This window comes from Hyperolius riggenbachi, chromosome 4, assembly GCF_040937935.1.
Source record: "Hyperolius riggenbachi isolate aHypRig1 chromosome 4, aHypRig1.pri, whole genome shotgun sequence".
Lineage (NCBI taxonomy): Eukaryota > Metazoa > Chordata > Amphibia > Anura > Hyperoliidae > Hyperolius > Hyperolius riggenbachi.
In genome coordinates this window covers 278092734-278117190 of record NC_090649.1, presented here as the reverse complement: position 1 = coordinate 278117190, position 24457 = coordinate 278092734, and the positions used below count along the sequence as shown (strand labels likewise).

The 24457-nt window shown below is 42.4% G+C and overlaps 1 protein-coding gene across 1 annotated transcript in view; it reads left to right on the top strand.

The window, feature by feature from the left end:
- The first annotated feature begins 14124 nt into the window (after positions 1–14124).
- The window catches only part of LAMA4 (laminin subunit alpha 4), a 155467-nt gene continuing 145134 nt past the window's right edge, over positions 14125–24457 (top strand). Inside the window, exon 1 of the mRNA XM_068231320.1 lies at positions 14125–14693. Within this exon, the coding sequence (XP_068087421.1) occupies positions 14493–14693 (201 nt within the window). The 5' untranslated portion in view covers positions 14125–14492. The remainder of the gene's footprint in view (positions 14694–24457) is intronic.

The following is a 24457-nucleotide window of genomic DNA, read 5'->3' as shown; positions in this document are numbered from 1 at the left end:
CGAACTCGAACATCACCCGAACAGGGTGATGTTCTGCAGAACCCGAACAGTGGCGAACACTGTTCGCCCAACACTACTCTTATCCACTGCCATATTTACACAGTAATGCTATCTTTTTTGATTGCCATTATTGGCTCTTTACCTCCAGACTATATTGTCATTCCCTCTCTTTACTTCAGATAGCATGAGTCACTTTAGCGCCATTGTGGTCATTTTCAGAACTTTTTCCAAACACCAGGTTTTTTTATAATTTGTATGTCATTTGATATTTTTGTATTTTTTGCACCATATTTGGAGTTTTATATATTTTGTATGATTGCACTGAGGAACTTTGTATCAAGCACTATGTGTGCCTCCCCAACTTTTTTATATACTGTCATTGTTTATATACCACATTATTGGATGCAGCTAACGCGGGGTGCTGATTACCTTCAGCCTTTAGGGGGAATTTAATTGTATTGTGTTTTAATTGCTTTTATGGGACACATCCCTAATAAACCAATGGAATTATTGATGACCTTTTGAAATAGATTGTGTTCATCAATGCAGGCATTAACTGAAGTTTACAAAGCTTTTTGCAATCCTCATTGTGATCTGATATCACCAGAATGACAGTTGCAAACTTTCCACTTAACAGTACAAAATAATAAAAATCCTAAAAAAGTTAAAACCCTTCTCATCACCATCAGAAAGTAAAATGGAGTGGCTCACTACAAGTTGGTGTTCCTTATAAATCCTAGCGCTAACTAATCATAACTACATCTCCTTTATTATTTGCCACCTTTGAGCTTATCCAATAGTAGTGAGGGTCCATTCACACTACGGCGATTAGTGGGTGATTCCCATTAATCCCCGAAGCACTAGCTCTTTTTAAAGCACTGGCGCAATTATAACCAGGTGGCAGTGATCTCACTGCTGCGATTGCCACCGATTGTGAGCGTTTCGTGATTGACGGCAATCGCAAAACGTGTTGCCTGCAGCATTTTCTTGTGATTCTGGAGCGATCACAATACAGTCCTTATAAAAGCACTGATCACGATCGTCGGGAATTGCAAGAATGTACAGTGATTTTACCGAGCTAATTGCGGTAAAATCACCCGTACAAAACGGTAGAGCTAAGCGCTACCATTTTGCCCCTTTCAAGTGTGAATGGCCCTAAAACATTCCTATTCTCTAGAAGAGTTAGCTGGTTTCTACCCTCTATCAATGGCAAGAGGTGACCTTGTAGAACACTATTAGCTCAGGGCTTGTCCAGTCTTGTTGGCTAAACTGGAGAATTTTAGAGGGAGGTTCATAATATTGTATGTCACTATTCAGAATCCCAAGTTTAATTTCACAAGAACATATTTCTGGTTGTGCTATGTTAAGCAGCTACCAATGGCGTTAAGCTTTGCCAGAAAAACAGTAGTAATAAGTAAAGCTGTCCAACTTCATGTTAAATTTAATCAAAATTACTAACCAAAAAAGTTTTACTGGACAGAAATCTATTGAAACCAATAATGAAAGTGGTCTTTTTAGAACACCAAAGGATCAATTATATTCAATCAAAATTGATTTAAAAGAAAGCACTGATCTCAAAAAATATTTACAACCTTTATTTATACAATAACAATTGTTTAAAACCAATTTACATCCTATACATTGAACAATATCCACACATGTCGTAAAACACAAAAGAACCATCTCAGGTTTACAGAGTAAAGTGCATACTAGCTCCCTAGTGCATACAAAGATTATTATTATTATTATTATTTAGTATTTCTATAGCGCCGACATATTACGCAGCGCTGTACAGTGTATATATATATATCTTGTCACTAACTGTCCCTCAAAGGAGCTCACAATCTAATCCCTACCATTGCCATATGTCTATATTATGTTGTGCTATGTTAAGCAGCTACCAATGGCGTTAAGCTTTGCCAGAAAAACAGTTTACTTTTGTTTTAACCATCATACAGTAGTAGGGATCGGTTGAAAAGGGCGCCCGAGGTGCCTGTATGAAAAGGGCGCCGCCATAGACATCAATGTTATTTCTGGAAATATGGACTACAAGGTGTAGAAAAGGGCGCCTGAGTTTTGATATAGGCTACAAGCGGGCTCCCCTTTGTAGCCCATATTTTTTTCGGCTACAGTAAGGTGCCCCTCTGTAGCCCATATTATTGCCTTTTTTTTGTAGCCTAAGTTTTTATATGGGCTACAAGCACTGTAAGCCGAATTATTTCATTCCCCCACTATCCATGGCGGCCTGGAGGGGGAATAGTAATTAACACATCCCGGAGTTTTTTTCTAGCCGAAGTTTGTATATGGGCTACAAGCGCTGGAAGACGAATTATTTCATTCCCCCACTATCCATGGCGGCCTGGAGGGGCAATAGTAATTAACACATCCCGGAGTTTTTTTGTACCCGAAGTTTTTATATGGGCTACACCAAGCGTCTTTTTTGTAGCCGAAGTTTATATGGGCTACACCAGGCGCCTTTTTGTAGCCGAAGTTGGTATATATATGGGCTCCACCAGGCGCCCTTTTTTACCGGCGCCCTTTTCATGTAGACCCACAGTAGTAATAAGTAAAGCTGTCCAATTTAATGTTAAATTTAATCAAAATTACTAACCAAAAAAGTTTTACTGGACAGAAATCTATTGAAACCAATAATGAAAGTGGTCTTTTTAGAACACCAAAGGATCAATTATATTCAATCAAAATTGATTTAAAAGAAAGCACTGATCTCAAAAAAATATTTACAACCTTTATTTATACAATAACAATTGTTTAGAACCAATTTACATCCTATACATTGAACAATATCCACACATGTCGTAAAACACAAAAGAACCATCTCAGGTTTACAGAGTAAAGTGCATACTAGCTCCCTAGTGCATACAAAGATTATTATTATTATTATTATTATTTAGTATTTCTATAGCGCCGACATATTACGCAGCGCTGTACAGTGTATATATATATATCTTGTCACTAACTGTCCCTCAAAGGAGCTCACAATCTAATCCCTACCATTGCCATATGTCTATATTATGTAGTGTAAGTACTGTAGTCTAGGGCCAATTTTTTTTTTTAGGGGGAGCCAATTAACTTATCTGTATGTTTTTGGAATGTGAGAGGAAACCGGAGTGCCCGGAGGAAACCCACGCAGACACGGAGAGAACATACAAACTCTTTGCAGATAGTGCCCTGGCTGGGATTCGAACCAGGGACCCAGCGCTGCAAGGCGAGAGAGCTAACCACTACGCCACCGTGCTGCCCCACGCTTATAAGTTGTATATGTGATATGTCCATGAGTATAAACACACTGGTGTATAATTGCCCAAGAAAAACACAATATTGATGGATGGAACACAGCATCTGCATGTACTGCATATGGTGCTCAGTGCAATTAAAAAACTGTGTATGTGACCTAGTTCCACAGGTATTAATGCAGCATCCATGAACTGCAAGAGGGTCTGTCCCTACAGCTCAACAAGTATCACATGAAAAAGACAAGACTGTGCTGGCACCCTAAATTGTTAACAATGAATAAACATTCAATGTGTTAATGATCAGACAGAAGTGATGTGTTGTCCATTTTATGATAATATAGGTTGCAGCACAGCACAGTTAAAATTACAATTTCTGTTTCTAACCAGGGGCAACATGGACCTTCTCCAGCCTTCACCACATCCTGCTCACCGGAATGGCTGGACCCTATAGACTGTGGGTCATAAGCACAATTGGGCAATCTACAATTCCCCCACCACAACCTTCAATTTTTGCTCTCAATGGATATGCTAGCTTCAGTGTGGGTTATACAGATCCATTTACCTAGCGTGAAATCCCTCAAACTTTTATCAAAGCACGTAACTTCACTCACATGAGACATTTGAGACTAAGACAAATAGCATGCCTTATCCGAGTTAACATGCCTTATCAGAGATAACACTCCTTATCCAAGTTAACACTCCTTGGGCTTGATTCACTAAGACAAATAGCATGCCTTATCAAAGTTTACACGCCCGATCAGAATAGCATAGCGAGCGCTACAAACTTATGCCTATTTGGCATAAGTTTGGCAATGATGAGAGCTTGACTCATCCTGCCCTGAGCCCCTGTGGGTTTGCATGCTACTCTGATAAGGAGCGTTAACTTTAATAAGACCTGTTAACTTTGATAAGGCATGCTATTTGTCTTAGTGAATCAAGCCTCTTATCAGAGATAACACACCTTATCAAAGTGAACATGCCTTATCAGAGTAGCATAGAGAGTGCTACAAATTTATGCCTGCTAATTGGCAATGACGAGAGCTCCACTCGTGCTGCCATGAGCCCCTGTGGGTTCGTAGTGCTCGCTATGCTACTCTGATAAGGTGAGTTAACTTTGATAAGGCATGTTATCTCTGATAAGGAGTGTTAACTTGGATAAGGCATGTTATCGCTTATAAGACGTGTTAACTCGAATAAGACATGTCTTAGTGAATCAAGCCTGTGATGTCTTGCTGCCTGTGTCGCTGTGTCATGCTCTCTACCACCACATGTGATGTCTTGCTGCCAATGCCACTGTTCCATACCCTCTCCCTCCACATGTGATGTCTTGCTGCCTATGCCACTCTACCATACATACTCTCTCCCGCCACATGTGATGTATTGCTGCCTATGCCGCTCTACCATACATACTCTCTCCCGCCACATGTGATGTATTGCTGCCTATGCCGCTGTACCATACTCTCTTCCGCCACATGTGATGTCTTGCTGCCTATGCCGCTGTACCATACTCTCTCCCGCCACATGTGATGTCTTGCTGCCTATGCCGCTGTACCATACTCTCTTCCACCACATGTTATGTCTTGCTGCCCATGCCTCTGTACCATAACTCTCTCCCACTACATATGATGTCTTGCTGCCTATGCCGCTGTACCATACTCTCTCCCGCCACATGTGATGTTTTGCTGCCTATGCCGCTGTACCATACTCTCTTCCACCACATGCGATGTTTTGATGCCCATGCCTCTGTACCATACTCTTTCTCACCACATGTGATGTCTTGCTGATTATGCCGCTGTACCATACTCTCTCCCGCCATGTGAAGTCTTGCTGCCTATGCCGCTGTACCTTACTCTCTCCCTCCAAGCTCCTCTTTAGCATCTTATGCCTCCCTTGATGTTTAGATGCAAGGTTTGTTGCATGTAGCAACTCATCAGAGGCATGGTTATAATTTGGCATGGCTCAACAGTCTAATAGATATTTCTGTTGATGGATATCGTGGTGCTGTTTTGGTGATATTACTCGTCATGCTGACTACGACTATAATGTATTTGTAATTTAAGACTTTTTTTTCATTTTTGATGTTTGTTTGTATTCAAGGGGCTTCTTAGCGGTGATTGTTTTCTTTGCTAAAGAGGTCCCGAGCAAACTGGAAATGTTGAATGATGTACTGTATATGGATAATATGACTTTCCAATAAAACTGCTTTAGGGTTAAAGTGCTTTGCGTGGATTGTATATAGGGAGATATATACTGTATGTGCTCGTACACACAACTGTCAATCTTTCATAGGGAAGCAAGCCCAAGTGCAATCTGCTTGTCACTGGATAGTACACAGAGAGATAATTATGCCACAAATTTATTTATCTTCTATATAAACTTAAAAGAAAATTTTTGATAAGAGCATGAAATAACCCATCAACCAGAAGTCCACTTATCAAAGACAATTACTGTATTTTTTGGACTATAAGACTTACTTTTTCTCCACCAAAAGTGGGGTAAAAAAGTCACTGCCTCTTATAGTCGAAATGCAGGGAGTTCCTGACTTGTGAACACCTTCCAATACGAGCCTCCAACCCACTGCAATGTCGGGGGCTTCCAGTACTGTGCCCATGCAGAGGAGGACACAGTGGGACAAACAGAGAACACAAAGGGGCATAGAGGAGGACACAAGGGAAACACAAAGAGGCATAGAGGAGGACACAAGGGGAACTCAAAGGGGCATAGAGGAGGACAGAGGCAGACACAGTTGAACACAGGGGGGCTCTTACGGGAGGGGGGACAGAGGAGGACACAGCCAGGGAGACAAAAGAGGCACAGGGGGGCATAAGGTACAAAGGAGGCATAATCCACAAGATGCCCCTTCACCATGAATGCACCAGGTTTAGTAAATATTTTTTTCCACCTAGTTCTTGTCCTCTAAACCTAGGTGCGTCTTGTGGTCACGAGCGTCTTATAGTCCGAAAAATACAGTATAACCCAAGTAAAAAAGCAAAACATGTGAAAAGGTCTGAATATCCCTTCAATGCGCATAAATTACGTAATTGGCCATAATCTTGTTCAATTTTCCATAAATCCCATGGCCACCAGATAGCGTCAAACAATTCTACCTTATCATTCAATCTAGCTGTCATCTCTTACAGTCGTTTCATATCCATGATTTTCTCGAGTCCTATGCCACAAATTTCAAATCACAAAAAAATGTTGTCCTAGTCAGCAACTAGCTGTGCAAAAATTTAGATTCAGCAAAGAAAGCTTGTTACATAGAGTGAATAAGCCATGGTCCTATGACATTCCAAACACTAAAGGATTTCAGTGAAAGATGTGAAATAGTCTTATCTTGCAGGTTGCCTGTGTTCTCTTAATTCTACAGTGGGTAATCAATCCTTACTTTAACACTGTATCATATTTCCACAATAAAATATGGAACAAAAAAATGGTGTATTGAATATTGGCAAAGTGGGTTGAGTAATCATAGATAACTCCGAAAACTTTTCAGCCTTTGCTCAGTCCATATTTTTCTGGGACTGGCTAGAGAACTGGGGGGCACACTGCCCTGCTGGCCATTTCAAAAGCTAGGGAAGGCTGCAGAAAAATGCTTCTGATCATGACATTTTGCTGCTGCCAGAGCATCAAAGGCGGTACAAAATTTGCTGAAATAGTTTATATGCTTATTTGATCATTTATAGCCAGTTGCATAAACATCTCAAGCATCCCAGAAAGCAGACCAGTGTTTAAATGTACAAAGGAAATACACAATACACAGTGGTGGACAAATAACAGAAACATGATATGAAAGGACAGCTGCAGTCACCACTAAACGTAAGCTATAAAGGTATGCTTGTTATGTGAGGATTCAAAGCCACATGTAGCAAAAAAACAGAGCTAAAATAAAAAATAATTAATGATGAAACTGTAGCTAAATCAGGAAAAAATGCATAATTAGTTGAAGTCAGGGATAACGTAACACAAAACAATAGTTGATACAATATGCTAAGGTACAGTTCCAGTAATAATCAAAAGCTCTTTTGTTATCTAATCTTAAAATCTGTGCATCTTTGCACTGGGGCAAAGGCTGGAGATGATGTCACCTCCTCTTGTAGGCACAGTGCATGCAACCCGGTGTAACCAATCTCAGACTTCTAGCCAACTGAAAAAGGGAAAAGGACTGATGAGTCACTCTTCTTCCCACTAGTAAATTCCAGGAAGTTCATGTCCTTCATGGCGCCCAATCCCTAGATCTAAACACTGAGCTTTTGTGGGAAGATATACAGCGCAAATGTGGAATTAGATTTCCACCTCCTTCATTGCTAAAATACTGAAGGCTTGTTGCAGAACGGTGCTGTATCTCCTCTCCATACTCCATAGAGTTCAGGTTATTTATGTCAGCTCTCCAAGAAGCTCTGAAGCTGTTCTGAAGGCAATGGGCTTTGTGGTTACCAACTAGGTCCTCAATACTGTACGAACACGTTGTTAATTAATAATGCTTTTCTGTCTTCACCTTTAACTACCTTCAAGCAGGAGTTAATTGCAAATTCATAATGCTTTCGAAAAGAACATTTGATTTTTTTTAAAGAAAACTGAATTTTAAAAACGCATTTAGAATTTTTCAGAAAAATGACATGGAGGTTACATTCCATGCGCTGTATGATTATACAGTGAAAAGCAATGGTCAGCCTTAGGCAACACAGTCTGGCTCTATACACTGCCAGCCTTGTTTCTGGTGCCACACAAAGCATTTCTTTAAGAGGAAGACAGAACACTCTTTGTAAATAGAGGTTCACATTTCTGGAATGATGAAGTAACACTAAGGCACTGGCCAGTATACAGGATAATGCATGCCAAAGAGCACAGGCTTGGCTGGGTTTAATGCTCTGTTAAAATAGTCTATAAACTGTAGAAGCATGCCATTAATTGCTACTATTATAAAATGTTAAGTTTTAGGTGTGGTACGATTGCTATGTAACTCTTCATCCATCTGGAGAGACCAGCACTGCAATGAAAGTGAACCTGTCATCAAATAAAAATATGAGGTTCATCCGGAAAGTAACAGCCCTTTTCAAGGAATCAATGAAGGAAACATTTTATTCATTGTATTGTAGAGACACTATTTTCTGATTATTTCTCCACATAAACATCTCCTTTATCTAAGAATGTAGATCATTTTACAAGGTCTTCAATCCCTTTGTTGTAGCAGGAACACACTCTCCACCTATGGGTTGGAGGAATTGAGGGGGGCTTCATGTTGATGCTGCTGAACCAACAGTTACCAGCATTCTGCAGTCACGTGACAAGCGCTGCAGGAAGAGAAGAGGTTAACTTGACAGATGAACGTTACATTACACAGAAAGAACACTTTGCATGGTAGATAAAAGCAAATAGCTGTTACTTTCTAGGTATGAGGAACTGACTGGGGAGAGTCATGTTAATACTGTTGTACAAAAACTTACCGGCATTCTGCAATCACATGATAAATGGTAAAGGGAGAGGAGAGGTAAACCTGACAGAGGCAAGTTAAATTACATTGAAAGAATACATTACTTGGCAGATAACCAAAAAATGGCTGTTACTTTCCAGGTGACCCTCACACAATATGGCAACTTGGATAGACTGTTACTGTTACCCATTTTAATGTCTCCAGTCACATTGCTTCTTGCTGGAGCCATGGTAATAGCAGGTGACAGTAAATTAGGTGGCAGTGACAGTCTGCCAACTGCCAATCCCAGACCCAGTGACACTCCTCACTCTATGCTTAACAAGTGATGTAAAGAAGCACAGTTACTAGTGGGAAGGGGATGGGCATAGGCCAATTCTAAAACATCAGAATTTCTGAATCTGCATATGATAATAGAGTATTAAAATAAGTACAGTATGTGATATTGGCTGCCAGCACCTCATAGTGACTGTCCCAGTGATCACCTCATACTTTCTATTGTAGTTTGAAGCTAAATCAAATAAAATAAAACTGTTTATATGTATGCTCTTCATGGAGACTTACGGTACTTCAATGCACCCCCAAAACCTAAAAACAATGGGTAGTATAATATGCAAATTTCAGCTATTGACAAGAAAATGTGGTCATAAACATGCCAACCAGTGATATTATGTCCAAGTTAGAACTGCACAATCTGCTCACGTTTACCCCAGTGGGGAAGAGGATTGATCATCACCCGCCCAGGTGGTACACCCCAGTATTGTGCAAAGTTGAATGCTAGGGTCTGCACAATAAAGGTAGGACAATCCAGTTTATTTCATCAGTCTGCAATGATGATTTAAGATATGCGCAGATGCCCTTTGTCAATGAGATAAGGCAATATTATAAAGAACAATATTATGCCACTATCTTATCTCTTATCTCATTTGAGCATCCCCAAAACAATATTCTAATTGACTGTGCAGACCTTTGCATTAAACTTTACTAAACAGTGATGCCATTCATCACAATTAAACATCAATGCATATTAACCATCAAGTCAGAATATACTGTATGTGCTTATTTGCTTTTTTTGTTTTTTGTTTTTTTTAAGGAAAACAAAACAAAACCTCCATAGTATCCAATTATGGTACTTAGTTTCCGTCAAATCTGTTTTTTTGTTTAAAATGAAATATTAGTATGTGTTCCAGAACTTACAGTTGAGCAGCTACACAGTCCAGCCTTACAGTTGAGCAGCTACATAGTCCAGCATTTTCTGAAGGTCGATTGTCCTTCATAGTTCCATGCAATAAAGGTAAATTACGTGTAGATTCTAAGTCAAACCATGTTGCAGAGGGGTAGGTGTCTTGCATTGGACTGATAAAATGTTGAAATGTTACCAAGAGTCCAGTAGTGAATAAGCGTTAGGCCACAAGTCAGGAAATTATGAGGGCATGCGCAAATAGTTTAACTGTATCTTGAGTAAGGAGGGATAAATGCAGGAAAGGTTCTTTAGTTGGAGATGACATAAAGTGGTCAGTGTGTTGATGGGGGGTTTGAACTGCCAATTCAAATATTTCACCTAGACCACAGGTGTCAGATTCCAGTCCTTGAGGGCCATATCCATACCAATGTTTAGGATGGACTGAGAAATGGAGAAATGTGTTTCACTTGATGAACCACACCATTCCTGATTCAGTCCTATCAACTAATTTGAGCCGAGCCAAAAATGTGTGAGTACCTTTGCCCTCATGGACTGTAGTTCAATATCCCTGACCTAGGCAATCAGCCTGAGTGGCAGGTTTCATTGATTGTTACACAAGACATACTTTATGGTAGAAAACCATCAATTTCCATTTAGTCCATGTTATGCTTCAGAAAGCAACAGGACGTGAAGGAGGTAATACGTTAAAGAAAGTAAGGAACACAAACTAATAATGTAGCTACATCAGGAGCAGAGAGATATTTGGACGTCATCAGGAAATAAGTGATACCGGGCACCAAACCAGTTGATAAACTGATGAAAATCATAAGAAGAGAAGGGGTCCAAAGTCAGGGCTGGAGATCCCATCTGTGAGGTCAGAAGAAAGAGAGTAGAAAGAGAGATCCTGAATGCCCAGAGGAGAGAGTATCGGGGGAATTGGAGGTTGATTCACCATATCAAAAAAGATACCAAGAGGAATGAAAATACAGTACAAACATTTTGCCTTCAGTAAGTCATTAGTGACTTTGATGAGGGCAATTTCTGAAGCCAAAAACCAGATTGGAGGTGAACAACAGGGAATTAGAGAGAAAGAGATGGCGCACCAAGTCAGATTGAAGGTGTTGCTTAAAAAGTTTGGAAGACAGGAGAAGAAGAGAGACAGTTCAGTAGTTAAGAAAGGCAGTATGATCAAGAGGAGGTTCCTTGAGTTTTGGTGTCACTGGGGCTTGCTTGCACATGCTGTTAGTGAAAACAAATATATTCTTTGGCAATCTGTGTGTAAATAAAATATACCGCCACTGTAACTCTACTGCTCTGCTCCTCTGCTATTACTTTTGTGCATAAAGTTATAAACTCTGTCCAGCGAGATATACTCAATCTCTCTTCAGCAAACTACTGCTTTCCAAAGTGGGAGGGAATAGAATCAAGGGGGCAGGTTGTGGGATATGATTTAGTGCAGAGAGAGAAGAGGGTGTTTAGTTAATTGATAGACAGCAGATGAGAAGGAGGTGCGAACTGAAGTCTGTATACAAAGAGTAATCTGCCAAAGGAAGCTGTTTCTGATTAGTGTTGATCGAACAGTGCTCGGCACTGTTCGTTATTCCCTGAACATTCGCGGGTTCGGGTCGAGCACAGCCGAGCACCGCATGGTGCTCGGCCGCGCTGTTCGGTCTCCTCCCATTATTGGCGCCTTTGCAGACAGCCAATCAGCGGCGACAATGCTTTTTCCACAGCTATGGTCACACAGCCTAGCTGGCTGTGACCATAGCTGTGATTGGCCGAGCGGGTCACGTGTTCAGGTATATAAATACCAGAACGCGCGGCTGGCTCTGCTATTCGCATTGGGGTTTAGCTTGGGGTAGGTAGGGTTTTAGGAGACAAAGCTAGTGGTTAGGTGCCAGCACTGCCAGCCAGACCAGCCACAGTGCCCCAGCCTCACCACCACTGCCAGCAGCAGCCACAGTGCCCCAGCTTCACCACCGCAAGCAGCAACCACAGAGCCCCTGCCTCACCACTGCCAGCAACAGCCACAGAGCCCTTGCCTCACTACTGCCAGGCATTGGCATCAGCCACAGCTCGGTGTTCGGCCGAATATCCCAAACTTATGGACCATGTTCGGCCGAGCCAACCCGAGCCCGAATAACTGGGTGTTCGATCAACACTATTTCTGATGCTGCTTTTGTCTTTGTAAAACATGGCAAAGTCCTGTGCTGAAAAGAAAGGAGAAAGAGTAAGAGGTGGAGGATGGAGTAAGAAGTTGAAAGTATTTAATAGATGTTTGGAATGATGGGATATTTAGAGAAAAGTGATATATTGAGAGGAAAGAGAAGTATGATTGCTTGACCTCTGATAGGGCCCTCCTTAGTTAATATCCAGCCATATGCTCATGGCAAGTGTTTTTGCACTAGGACCATTAAGCCACCTTAGAACAGCATTTTAATAGTTTAATCTGCTCAGATTAGTGAAAGAGGAAACTGTAGAATCAGTAACAGAGGTTAATGTGTTATGAAAGTGTGCAGCAGCTATCTCTGAATCAGAAAAAAGAGCATAAGGTGAGCAAATGTTGCACAGAGAGCAAGAGGACTTATAACTTTTGTCTCAATTACTGCAGTTCAACAGATTTGGGGGAAATGTCTGCACTCCAAGAATGGGCTTTCCAAGTAATCTACAAAGTTAGCTTATGTTTCTAATTATTTGCTGAGAGCTGCTGTTCAGATTTGCCCTATTTTTAAAGAGAACATTATGCCAGCTAAATCAGGAACTGTGGTAACAAAGAAAAAAATTAACTCCAACACCTTCATTAAAATGACCTACTTACATACTGATTTTTTTTTAAACAATGTCAGTTCATTGTGTGGATGCCCCACTGATCTTATGTGACCAATGTAGTCAAACTTTAGTCAGAACACCTGATCTGCATACTCATTCTGTGTCAGTGAAGTATTACAGGTACAGGGCCAGCAACATGCATTGTTTAAAAGGACATAAATATGGCAACCTCCGTATCCCTCCTAAAAGAGTTTTTCTAACTCTAGTGTGTCATAATAGCTGCGTATGCCCACCACAGGGTGCTTCCACTTTATTTTCAATTTCATAAAAATGAATGTAGTCTCATGCAGCATTCCATGTCTTGTATGGACAGCAGTTTAATGACAGATATAGAAAGCTTTCCCCGCCAGTACAGGCTAGTCACCTTCATTCTAATAGAATAAATGTGGCTGGCCGAAAACTGGAAGCAAAAATATGGGAACAGTGAAATAAAGAGAGTTCAGAAGAGGAAAGCTATATGTCTATTCTACACACTTGTATACAAAGTACACATAAGATAGCTTCACTGTACATGATGACACAATCCAATCGTTTGACAGAATGATAATTTCAGTAATATTATTGACTTAGTTATGTATTTCATTGCACATTTTCCCTTTGTTGGCATTATTTCTTTAGAAAATCAATTGGACCAAGTGAAAAATGACAATTATTCTAATAGTTTGCAGGCACACATCAGAGGCATAACATAAATAGACAGGGCCCCCCACAATGTGATAGGCTACACAGCGGCTACACAGAGCAGTGAGGAGGACCTGTCCCACCACTGGGATGAGGTAAAGTATAAAGCTCCTGCTGCTACTCTGCATCCCAGGACCAGGCCCCTTTAGCCCCTTTGTGCCCCCCTGCGAGGGCAGGGGTCGCAGTGGCTATTGTGACACCCCTGGCACACATATAATTCAAATATGATTTCACTTAAATCATTCACTTAAATGTTTGGAAGATTGCATAGTTTATGGCCACCTTCAGAACCAGCTTTCAAATCCAGGTTGTTCTTCATACACTGTGAAACAACCTGTAAGATTGCCTTCCTGATTTAAAAAAAAAACAAAAAACATTGAAAAATGTGGAAAAAAAGGCACATAATCTGAAAATGATATATAAATAACAAGATTCTGATCTTTCCATATGTTACACAAGGCATTGCTTAGCAAAACACTTTCGAAGTGACATATTTAAATGTCAGCTGCTTTTTTATGTTACAGACAAGTAAACGGCATGTAATCTGTCACTTATGGCTGGTATGTGCATTTGACAAGTTGACAGGGCTACATTATGAGACACTTTGTTATCACAGATTGAACAGCATGGAGTCAGTGATATGACTTAATCCAGCTCTGCAACTGTCTAAGAAGTCAGTGAAATGAGGTTGCAGGCAGCTGCACTGTGCTTCCAGAGGGAGGGTCTGAAATTGAAGGTAAACTTGATTGCAGCGAAGGGAAGTGTGTGAGTGAAACACAGCTGTGCAGCCTGTATCCTGTATCCTGACACACACACAAGATAAGGTGGCTCGGGGGCTTCTGGAGCTTTCATAGGAAAACTTGCTTCTTGCTGTCTCTAGTCTCCAGAGGAAAGTAAAGTGACTGGCAAAAGCAAAGAATGAGTTTCTTCTTCTGCATGTGAATAGCGACACAGCCAAGCGGCAGACATCCTTTTTACTCCACATCTGGAAAGTCAGCTCCTAAGTGTAAATGTTAGAAGCTGCACCACAGTGAAGAGAGCGTGTATGTGTCAGAGAACTGGACTTTTATTTTGATTCTGCATAGCAGGGAAAAGTACTGGATGCAAGAAGAAAATGGCAAGCTTTTCCCCATGGCTGTATGCTTCCATGGCATTAGTGCTGCTGGGGCATCCTTGTCTTTGTAGTGCTTTATATGAGGGCAGCGCCTTCCATCTGGAAGCTGAAGGCAGCACTTCAACCAGCAACAAGTTTGAGTCCAACGTCATAGATGTCCAGGAATCCTACATCCCATCCAGGCTGATCCCACCATCACAGGTAACTACTAGTCCATTCAGTCCATCATGGGTTAATAGTATACACAAAACTGCATGAAACTGTCATCGCATAATAATAATTATATGTTATATATATATTATATACCCTTTTACATGCCTTCCATAGATGTGCAAAGTTTCATAATGATGACTTTATTAGTAATCCTAAACTATGTTGTGATCAGCATGGACACAATATTCATATGTAAAGTAAAGGTAGGATTATAGTAGTTGGCAGTAGCAGGAGCACACTGAGTCCATTCAATGACTTTTTGATATACACATATACATGTGTTGTGAATGTGTGACTTGTGTTATAACAGAATAATAGTGCTAGTGTACAGTGGAATCAAACATGACAGGAAAATATGAGGCTGAAAAGGCTGTGGCTCACTACTTTTTCTATGTGAAATATCATCATGCTTCAGAAGGCATGGACTACAGGTCAGAAATGGGACATCAAAGAGAATAGGAAGGCAGCTGTGACACTGTTTGACTCCACCGGTACAAAGCTTAAGAGTCAATTATTAACTTTCAGGGCTAAAACCACAATAACAAATGTTGCATGTCTACCACATTTCTGAGAAGACTAATGACAAAAATCCAAGAGAGACAGAAAGTGTACTGTATGGGAGACAGAGAGGAGAGTAGGAGAGGGGAAATAGAGAGAGAGAAACATAGGAGGGAGGAGAGAGAGAAGAGGAGGAGGAAAGGGGGGAAAAAGATGAGATTAAAAAAAGGGAACAGAGAATGAGAAAGAAAAATAAAGCAAAAGAGAGGGAGAGATGAGAAGGCATCGAAAAAGAGGAAAGTGAGAGCAAGAGGAGAGAAGAGGAGAGAAGATGGAGAGAGAGAGAGAGAGAGAGTATGTAAGTGTGTGTGTGTGTGTGTGTGTGTGTGCGTGCGTGCGTGCGTGCGTGCGTGCGTGCGTGCGTCTGTGTGCCCGTACCTACATCACTAATGAATTGCACAAGGTGTATGATAATGTGATATTTTATGTCATAGTTGCAGCCTTGTCATCTAGGATGAATAACAAAATGTTCCAATGATTATGATGTTCCCTCCTATTAAAATAGAGGCTTGCAGTTTCACTTGCTCTAATAACACTTGCACATAGTTGTCAAGCTGAAGTTAAATGTTCTCCCTGTCTGGTTTGGTGAGTGTGAAATAGCAGTGGATAGACATGAATAAGCATACTGTCAGTGTGGGACTTGTAGGTTATGGTTTCAATCATTAACACGCACTGGCTTATTTCCAACTTATTGCTAGAGGGGGTTTCCAGACCTTCACTGCCATGGAAAAGAATTGATCCCATTAACCTGTTGCGTTATCAGTTCTATAGCAGAGCAGTGCTTTATTGGATGCAGTAACAACATTTGACTCAAATCAAATAAATCTCCTATTTTCTCACACCAATGTTTCCCTAGATGGAGGCAGTGCGGGCTGTCCCTGTACATATCATATTTGGCCTGTGAATCTCTCAAAGCATTGGAAAGATGTAGGAGATAATTGTACAAAGGGTGAAGTAATTCAATAGAGACTCCCAGGATGACAATCCCAGCATATTCCAACACATACCAGAATATTAACGTCACTACTGAATAAAGAAGACTGTATCTAATGAATCCATTATACAGCACAAAGCTGAAAAAACTTCATTTACATAAAATGACATTTATTATGTATATTCACTTATAAATGTCATGGGTTAGAACATGGAAAATGCATTGTTACCTCCCTTCTTCATTATAATGGGGAGTAAAAAGTCAGATTTACAGATTTATTAAAGACCCACTCCAGACAGAATGTTTTCCTAGATCCGTGTGCGCACTCAGTTACAGAGTTTGTGCTTATCTGGCTTGTCGTTGTTGCAGTAGTCAATTTGGGCATGCACAAATACTTTTGCCTTATCTTCAGTAAGGAAACAAATGGAGAAATGTTTTTTAAGTTGAGATGACAGAACCCAATGTGAAGGAGAGAGCCAAGTGGAATATTGCACCTAGTCAATGGGCCTGCAGGGCAGAAGCTATTGCTGTGTTAATAAATAATGAGAATTGTTATGTTAGGCAGGGGAGTTGAATCTTGTGGTGCAAAATGAAACATTTTGTTTTATCCAAATTAACTTTGAAAAAGTTAAAGAATCGGAAGGAGGAGATTGTGTAAAGAAATGTAGGGACATAAACTATTAATGTTGCCATACCAGAAGCAGAGAAACAGATTTGGGTGTCATCAGCATAACCTGACCAAGACCATAAGTATAGATAGGGAACAGAAGTAGCAAGAGAACCAAGTCTTGTGGTACCATTACAGAGAGAGAAGGTGGTGCATGCAAAACTGAAAGTCCTATCAGTGAGGGAGAAAGAAAGCCAAGAGAGAGCAAAAACATGTATACCTATAAAGGACCATGTCTGGAGAAGCATCTACTCTATTAAATGCTGAAGACAGATCAAGAAGAAGAAGAAGAGTAAGAAAAAGAAGAAGCATAGAGAGGAAACGTTTATATTTATCAGTATTTAAGTAATGTGTCACTCAGGGCTGGGACAAGGTTCTCCGGCACTTTTGCCCAACACAGTATAGGTAGAAAATTTGTGTGATGGGAAGAAGAGATGCTGAGGTTCCTGATGGCGTTGACAGGTGAGTTGCTCGCAGCTTCTGCTCGCATCGCTCTGCATAACGCAGGGTAAGGGGGCAATAGGAAAGCACAGGTGCACCCTCTGGGCTCTGCACTCAGAGGCTGGTGCCTTCTCAGCCTTTCCCGTTGCCCAGCCCTGGTGTAACTTTGACAATAGCCATTTTGGTAGAGTGTCTTGGGTGTAAGTCACATGGGGCTTGATTCACTAACTGGCTCTAAGTGTTAGCGCCGGAGTGAAAAGCCACTTAGTGCTCCAAAAGTAGCTTTGCGCGCACTAACCGCTGCACAAGTAACATCACGCACAGCAGCGGTAATAATGCAAGGTGGGACGATAATGTCGCACCCGCTGCTCTATAAACGGCACACCTAGTGCACTGAAAACTACGCATCGGGTGCCCCCGAAGCGGCGCATCTATGCGCCACTTCAGGCGCACCCGCGATGTTTATAGAGCAGCAGGTGCGACTCGCACCGCGCATTAGTACCGGTGCACCGCACTACGTGCGCTGTGCACGCTGTTGTGCGCGATGTGCGGGCGCAAACCAGCTAACTCCGTAGTTTGTGCCCACTAGGTATTCAGGCTCACTAACCCGTCATAGCTTTAGTGTTGTCCCATGAAAAGTTAGAGCAAAATATTTTTTACACCAATGCATAGCAATCCTAATTTTTCAGGATGCGCAACCCTACATGAAAAAAGTACCCTATTGTTCCTGGGTAACACACCATAAAAAGCAAACAGTGAATTGGCTAGGTGTTTTCAGAAGTGATCTGAAAAATGACTTATCTACATAACTGTGTATTACTGTAGTTTTCATATAGTTCCATTAACCCTACCTGGCGTTCAATTTCCCCAGGATTTCTGTGCAAACAGTGATACAGTTAATTTTTATAGCCTTTTTTTCCTGTAACTTGCCAAAATGTGTCAAGCAAGGGTCTAGTATACAGTGCAGGAGAGTATTGATGTGTATGCATGTTTATACTGTTCACAGCATGTTTTGTATGGACATATATATCTGTCAATACGGCTAGGGAGGTTAAAATAAGAATTTTACGAAAGGTATTGCAGAAACTTCTTTGCAATGGTGACAAAAGTGGTAGATTATAGAATGTCCAGGCATAGCATGCCAATTCCTGAATATTATAAATGGTCTGAAGCAGGCTGCCAGATCGTAAAATATCAGAATAACTGGACCTCTCCCAGAAAAAGAACTTTAAGAACAAAAGCAATCCCTCATCTGTACAAAAACGCTGTTTATCATGGATTTACTGTAAATACCCTGTTATTTATATCATGCATGAGAATGATCTGATTTTAAGTCCTTTTATAGGAATCGGAGAGAACGATCATAAGAATATAAAACATAAAACATTTTCATATATTCAGACAGGAAAAAGACCTCTTCCAAAAGGAGGGCTGAATTCTGCGCTTGTTGGGCAGTTATGCAGGTGAATGGCAGTGTTTGGAACACTATGATTATCATCATTTGTCATGCAATGTTATTACATGGAGGTTAAAAAAACTCAGGTGTGTCTTCATGGGGGGGGGGCAGGGGTGACTCTCTATCACGCATGCTATTAACTTCCTTGCTGGAGCATGAGAGCAGCTAACAGGCAGTGAATTTACCACCTTCAGCCTCCTGTGTGAAAGAAGCCTAAGGAACTGTGATGGTTTGCTCAGCTGCCTGTGCAGGCAGGCAGCTTTTTGACCATTGTGTAGGTTTGCATGCTCCAGGACTCTGGAAAGAAGAGCTTCTGTCAGTTTTGCAGCTTGTGCTTGCTGAGGAATTTGCATGCGTTGTCATGCAAATTTCCTGGCCACATTCATTGGAGGCGTGTACTATAAGTACTATGTGTTTCCCAAAATGCTTGGCTGTTCATAAGGAGTCTTCCTGTGAAACACTCTGGAGAGTGTCAGCCATGCTCTTTGTTTGAAGATCAGCTTAGAGTAATTCCTGGAAACTGTGCTAGGCATGTTCCCTAGTGCAGTTAGGATTGTTTATCTGTTTTGTTTGTCTGTTGCGATTGTCCTGTCCCAATGGTGGTCGACAGGAAATCGTTCTGATCTCTGTTCTTGGAGTATAGCTGGTGCAGCGGTTGCTACCAGCTATCTCTTGTGATCTGTCTCACTGGGATCGCACTAGCATCTTGCGCTAGCGCTGTGGATCCTTCTGTTCTGTCTCTTTGGATCGCGCTAGCCACTTTTCGCTAGCGCTGTGGATCCTTCTGTTCTGTCTCTTTGGATCGCGCTAGCCACTTTCCGCTAGTGCTGTGGATCCTTCTGTTCTGCCTCTCTGGATCGCACTAGTCACTTTCGCTAGTGCTGTGGATCCTTCTGTTCTGTCTTCCTGGATCGCGCTAGTCACTTTCGCTAGTGCTGTGGATCCTATCTCCCGCCTGTTCCTGTTTTCGTGTGTCTGTCTTGTCTGCTACGAGCGCTTGCTGGAGGCTCGGTGAGGTAACCGTTGAGCAAGCGCTCGCGTCCTCTGTTTCATGTTTGTCTGTCGATGATTAGTTAGGCGTGCTTGTCTCTATTGTGCTTATCACGTGGAGACCGCGCATGACCGCGTGCACTGTTGCGAATGAGTGCGGTGTTCGTGGTTAGCTAGCGTTTGTTAATTTCCGCATTTCCTCATTGTATGGTTGGCTGTGCCTTTGCTATCCTCGTATTCTGTTCTGATCTGCCTTGTGTCACGTCTGGCGATCGCACCTCTCGCGATCGTGTTTCTGTTTCGTATCTGCTGTTGTGTGTGCGCGGTCTAGATTGGCGCACACACATACAACCTGTCCCTTTGCTCGTTCTCATTCGCAATCACTTCTCTTGCGATTGCGTTCTGCGCTTCGTACAATTCCTGTCTGGCATTTGTAGAGGTACAGAGGATTGGTTCCTCTGCACTCCCCAGCGCCATCTGCCGACAGGAATTTCCCTCTACGGGTGCGTAGCACCTTTTTCTGGGTGCCTGCAATTATATGCTTGTGGAGGATTTCCGCCATATCAGCGCACGCATTGTGCGCTGCACACGGAGAAAGTTCCACAATCGTTACAGTATGAACAGCCCAACCCAAAACCCCAGTGTAGACGGAATTTCTGATTTGTATGATTCTGTCGAGTTTGGGTCCTGTGTCTTTAAGAGCTTTAAAAGGCTTGATTCAGAGACCAAGGCGGAATTTCTTTCTGAATGTGTGAGGTTTTGTCTGAATCCCACCTTTCAGATTTCTGATCCGTCCACGTCGGCTCTTCTGTTTGCCTATGTGCTCTTAAAAGACGATTTGTTCACCTGGGCGTATGATCTGTTAAAAATCAATTCCTGGAATGATAATCTGTATCAGTTTCTTGCAGTGATATTCTCTCACTGGTTTAAACTGCCTGGCTTGCCACCTGCTCTGATTGAGTGTGTAGCTGCTGATAGGTCAGCTGATCTTTCCCTTCCATGCAAAACCTTTCAGTATGACAATCAGTTCAATGTGTCTGTTGCCACTTCAGGTTTTAAACAGCAGACATGCAAAGTTGCAAAAAAGGGAAAAATTAAAGCGCAAGCATCTGAATAAAACACTCCCTAATGATGTGTATGATGATGTTGCTCAATCTCCAGGTTTTTTGCCCCAGTCCAAAGCTTATGTGGATCCTGCTATAGGTAGGATCGCACACTATATTAAAGCAGTTAAAAAATCTGTTCTTGTTCCTGAACTCCACCCATATGGAGATTATCTAGATACTGGCTTGTTTGAACCTCCATTTGCCTCATGGGATGTCGGGGCCTTATTGGAGGAATTCGATTTTGATTGGAAAGCCTTTTGCGATTTTTACATCGCAAAAAGCGAAGATGTCTTGAATGCTTGTCTCGATTCTATGTACCTTCTGATTGATTCCGATGAATGTGACAAGGATGATGTGGATCTGGTGATCTATGTATGGCAAACGATTTTGGATGAGTTGCACACACACCAACCAATTGATTCCAATAAAGAGACATTGTTGTCGGATGATTGTTCCTGCCTTCCTGGGGTAAAGCATGAGAGTCTTGACTTTGTGCAATCTGAAATGAATGAGTATGCCGCTGTGGTTGATTCCTGTGCGAATCCTGAAGGATTCTCTCCTGACAGTGTGCAGTTTGAATCTGTGCGATCTGATGCCTGTTTCTCGGATGTTCCTGCAGATTGTGATCGGCATGAGTCTGCCGGTTTCCTCAAGGATGTGTGGGATCCTTTTTCATTTAGAAACAGATCTTTGAGATCTTCAGTCTGTGACTCTGCTATGGGGAAAATTTCTCGACTATGCAGCGTCAAAAGTAAAATTAATATGCCTAATAAAGTTTATCCTGTTGATATCGCTATTTCTTCTGCAAATGAGTCTCTGTCTCACCCTGTTCTCACCTGTAAGGGCCCGTTGCCTGGGGACAGTTGCTCCAGCGTTTCGGTCCTAGATGCCTTGCAGTCTGCTCCGCAGATCGCGGAGGTTTGCACTATGAAAGCGTCAGTCTCACAACCTAAAGTGATTTTTGATTCGCAGGTTTTGCGTCCTGGCTCCTCGGATTTGACATTGTTGGCCGAATCTAAGAGTGAGACAGCGCTTCGGTTTTGCGAATCTGACTCTGAAACATTTTTGCTGGGTCCAGAGAGAGTTTCTCTGAGCCTGCCCTGTACCATGAATAACAATATGATGTCCAATCACACTGACATTTGTGAGTCCCTTTCTTGCTCTGAGGGAAGTGCTGATTCTGCACCCTGTACTCTGGATGAGTCAATGTGGCCTTGCTTAGAATCCCATGCAGTGTCCCTAGAGGCTCGTCTGGGTATTGCTACTATACTCACCTGTTTTTCTGCAGTTTTGGAGTTGCAAGCTAGTTTGACTGCTACGCAGAATTCTGGGTGCAGCGAGATTAAAGTTAGGGAGTCAGTGTGAGGTCCAGTGAATATTCCTGTACGTTCCGCTCATGATGATGAAATTCAGTCTCAGTTTATGGTGGAACCTTCCCTGTTCACAAAATAAAGTTCCAGTTTTGCCCTGTAACATGGATAGTACAGAATCCTTCTTAGAAAACTTGAAAAATGATGTTCCTGAGGTCTTGTTTGATGTTCTGGAGGTCTCCGAGTTCCTCCCAAAGGGTGCAGAACTTGTAGGAGATGTCTCCTGCCCCCCAAGTCCTTCTGAGGTGTTGCCCTCTTCCGTAGGCATTGCTGCCTTGCTGGCTACCTTTTCAGCTCTGGTGGAGCTTCAGTCATGTGTAGTCAATGATGATATTGCAGTCACAGAAATTTCCGAATTTGAATCCGAGTCTTCTTTTGAAAGTCCAGTGCTTGAGACCATTGCTCGTGATGATTCTCTGCCCTGTCCTGGTTTTGGTTTCCTCGTGTCGGACTCTGAGGTTGGCAGTTCCCCAACATGTCTTGATCTTGATGGGTGTCCTCGTAATTCTGAGTCTGGAATTGTCATTGGTTCCATAGGGGTTCTTGATAGTTCTCCATGTGAGCCTGGTGATTGTTCTGCCCTCTTGGGATCTCTGTGGAGCTTCAAAAAGTTCTGGGAGATTCCAGGAGAAATTTTGCTTGGTACCCTCGATAAGATCAACGGTGGCTTTTGTGTTGTAAGGGACACTTCGAACAGGTTTTGTGGCAGATTTGGTATTTTCGGACGCTCCTTGGAAGGTGGTGGGTATTGTCTGGAGGGTTTCGGTGGCTTCTTCTCTGGTATCCACAGTCCTGATGGGTGTTACGCTGAGACTTGTAGTGCTGATGGGCATGTTTCGGTGGCTTCTGTTTCAGATGAGGTCGGTTTCGGGTGGACTGACTCTGGAATTGGACCTTGTCGGGCTGTCCCGACCTTCATGAGTCTTCAGTTTGAGTCTGTTGCTAATAGCACTTTTGAGGGTCGTCTGGAATTCGACCCTGGAGGGGGGGGGGTACTGTGATGATTTGCTCAGCTGCCTGTGCAGGCAGGCAGCTTTTTGACCATTGTGTAGGTTTGCATGCTGCAGGACTCTGGAAAGAAGAGCTTTTGTCAGTTTTGCAGCTCGTCCTTGCTGAGGAATTTGCATGCGTTGTCATGCAAATTGCCTGGCCACATTCATTGGAGGCGTGTACTATAAGTACCATGTGTTTCCCACAATGCTTGGCTGTTCATAAGGAGTCTTCCTGTGAAACACTCTGGAGAGTGTCAGCCATGCTCTTTGTTTGAAGATCAGCTTAGAGTAATTCCTGGAAACTGTGCTAGGCATGTTCCCTAGTGCAGTTAGGATTGTTTATCTGTTTTGTTTGTCTGTTGCGATTGTCCTGTCCCAATGGTGGTCGACAGGAAATCGTTCTGATATCTGTTCTTGGAGTATAGCTGGTGCAGCGGTTGCTACCAGCTATCTCTTCTGATCTGTCTCACTGGGATCGCACTAGCATCTTGCGCTAGCGCTGTGGATCCTTCTGTTCTGTCTCTTTGGATCGCGCTAGCCACTTTTCGCTAGCGCTGTGGATCCTTCTGTTCTGTCTCTTTGGATCGCGCTAGCCACTTTCCGCTAGTGCTGTGGATCCTTCTGTTCTGCCTCTCTGGATCGCACTAGTCACTTTCGCTAGTGCTGTGGATCCTTCTGTTCTGTCTTCCTGGATCGCGCTAGTCACTTTCGCTAGTGCTGTGGATCCTATCTCCTGCCTGTTCCTGTTTTCGTGTGTCTGTCTTGTCTGCTACGAGCGCTTGCTGGAGGCTCGGTGAGGTAACCGTTGAGCAAGCGCTCGCGTCCTCTGTTTCATGTTTGTCTGTCGATGGTTAGTTAGGCGTGCTTGTCTCTATTGTGCTTATCACGTGGAGACCGCGCATAACCGCGTGCACTGTTGCGAATGAGTGCGGTGTTCGCAGTTAGCTAGCGTTTGTTATTTTCTGCATTTCCTCATTGTATAGTTTGCTGTGCCTTTGCTATCCTCGTATTCTGTTCTGATCTGCCTTGTGTCACGTCTGGCGATCGCACCTCTCGCGATCGCGTTTCTGTTTCATATCTGCTGTTGTGTGTGTGCGGTCGCGGGGTGGCGACTAGATTGGCGCACACACATACAACCTGTCCCTTTGCTCGTTCTCATTCGCAATCGATTCTCTTGCGATTGCGTTCTGCGCTTCGTACAATTCCTGTCTGGCATTTGTGGAGGTACAGAGGATTGG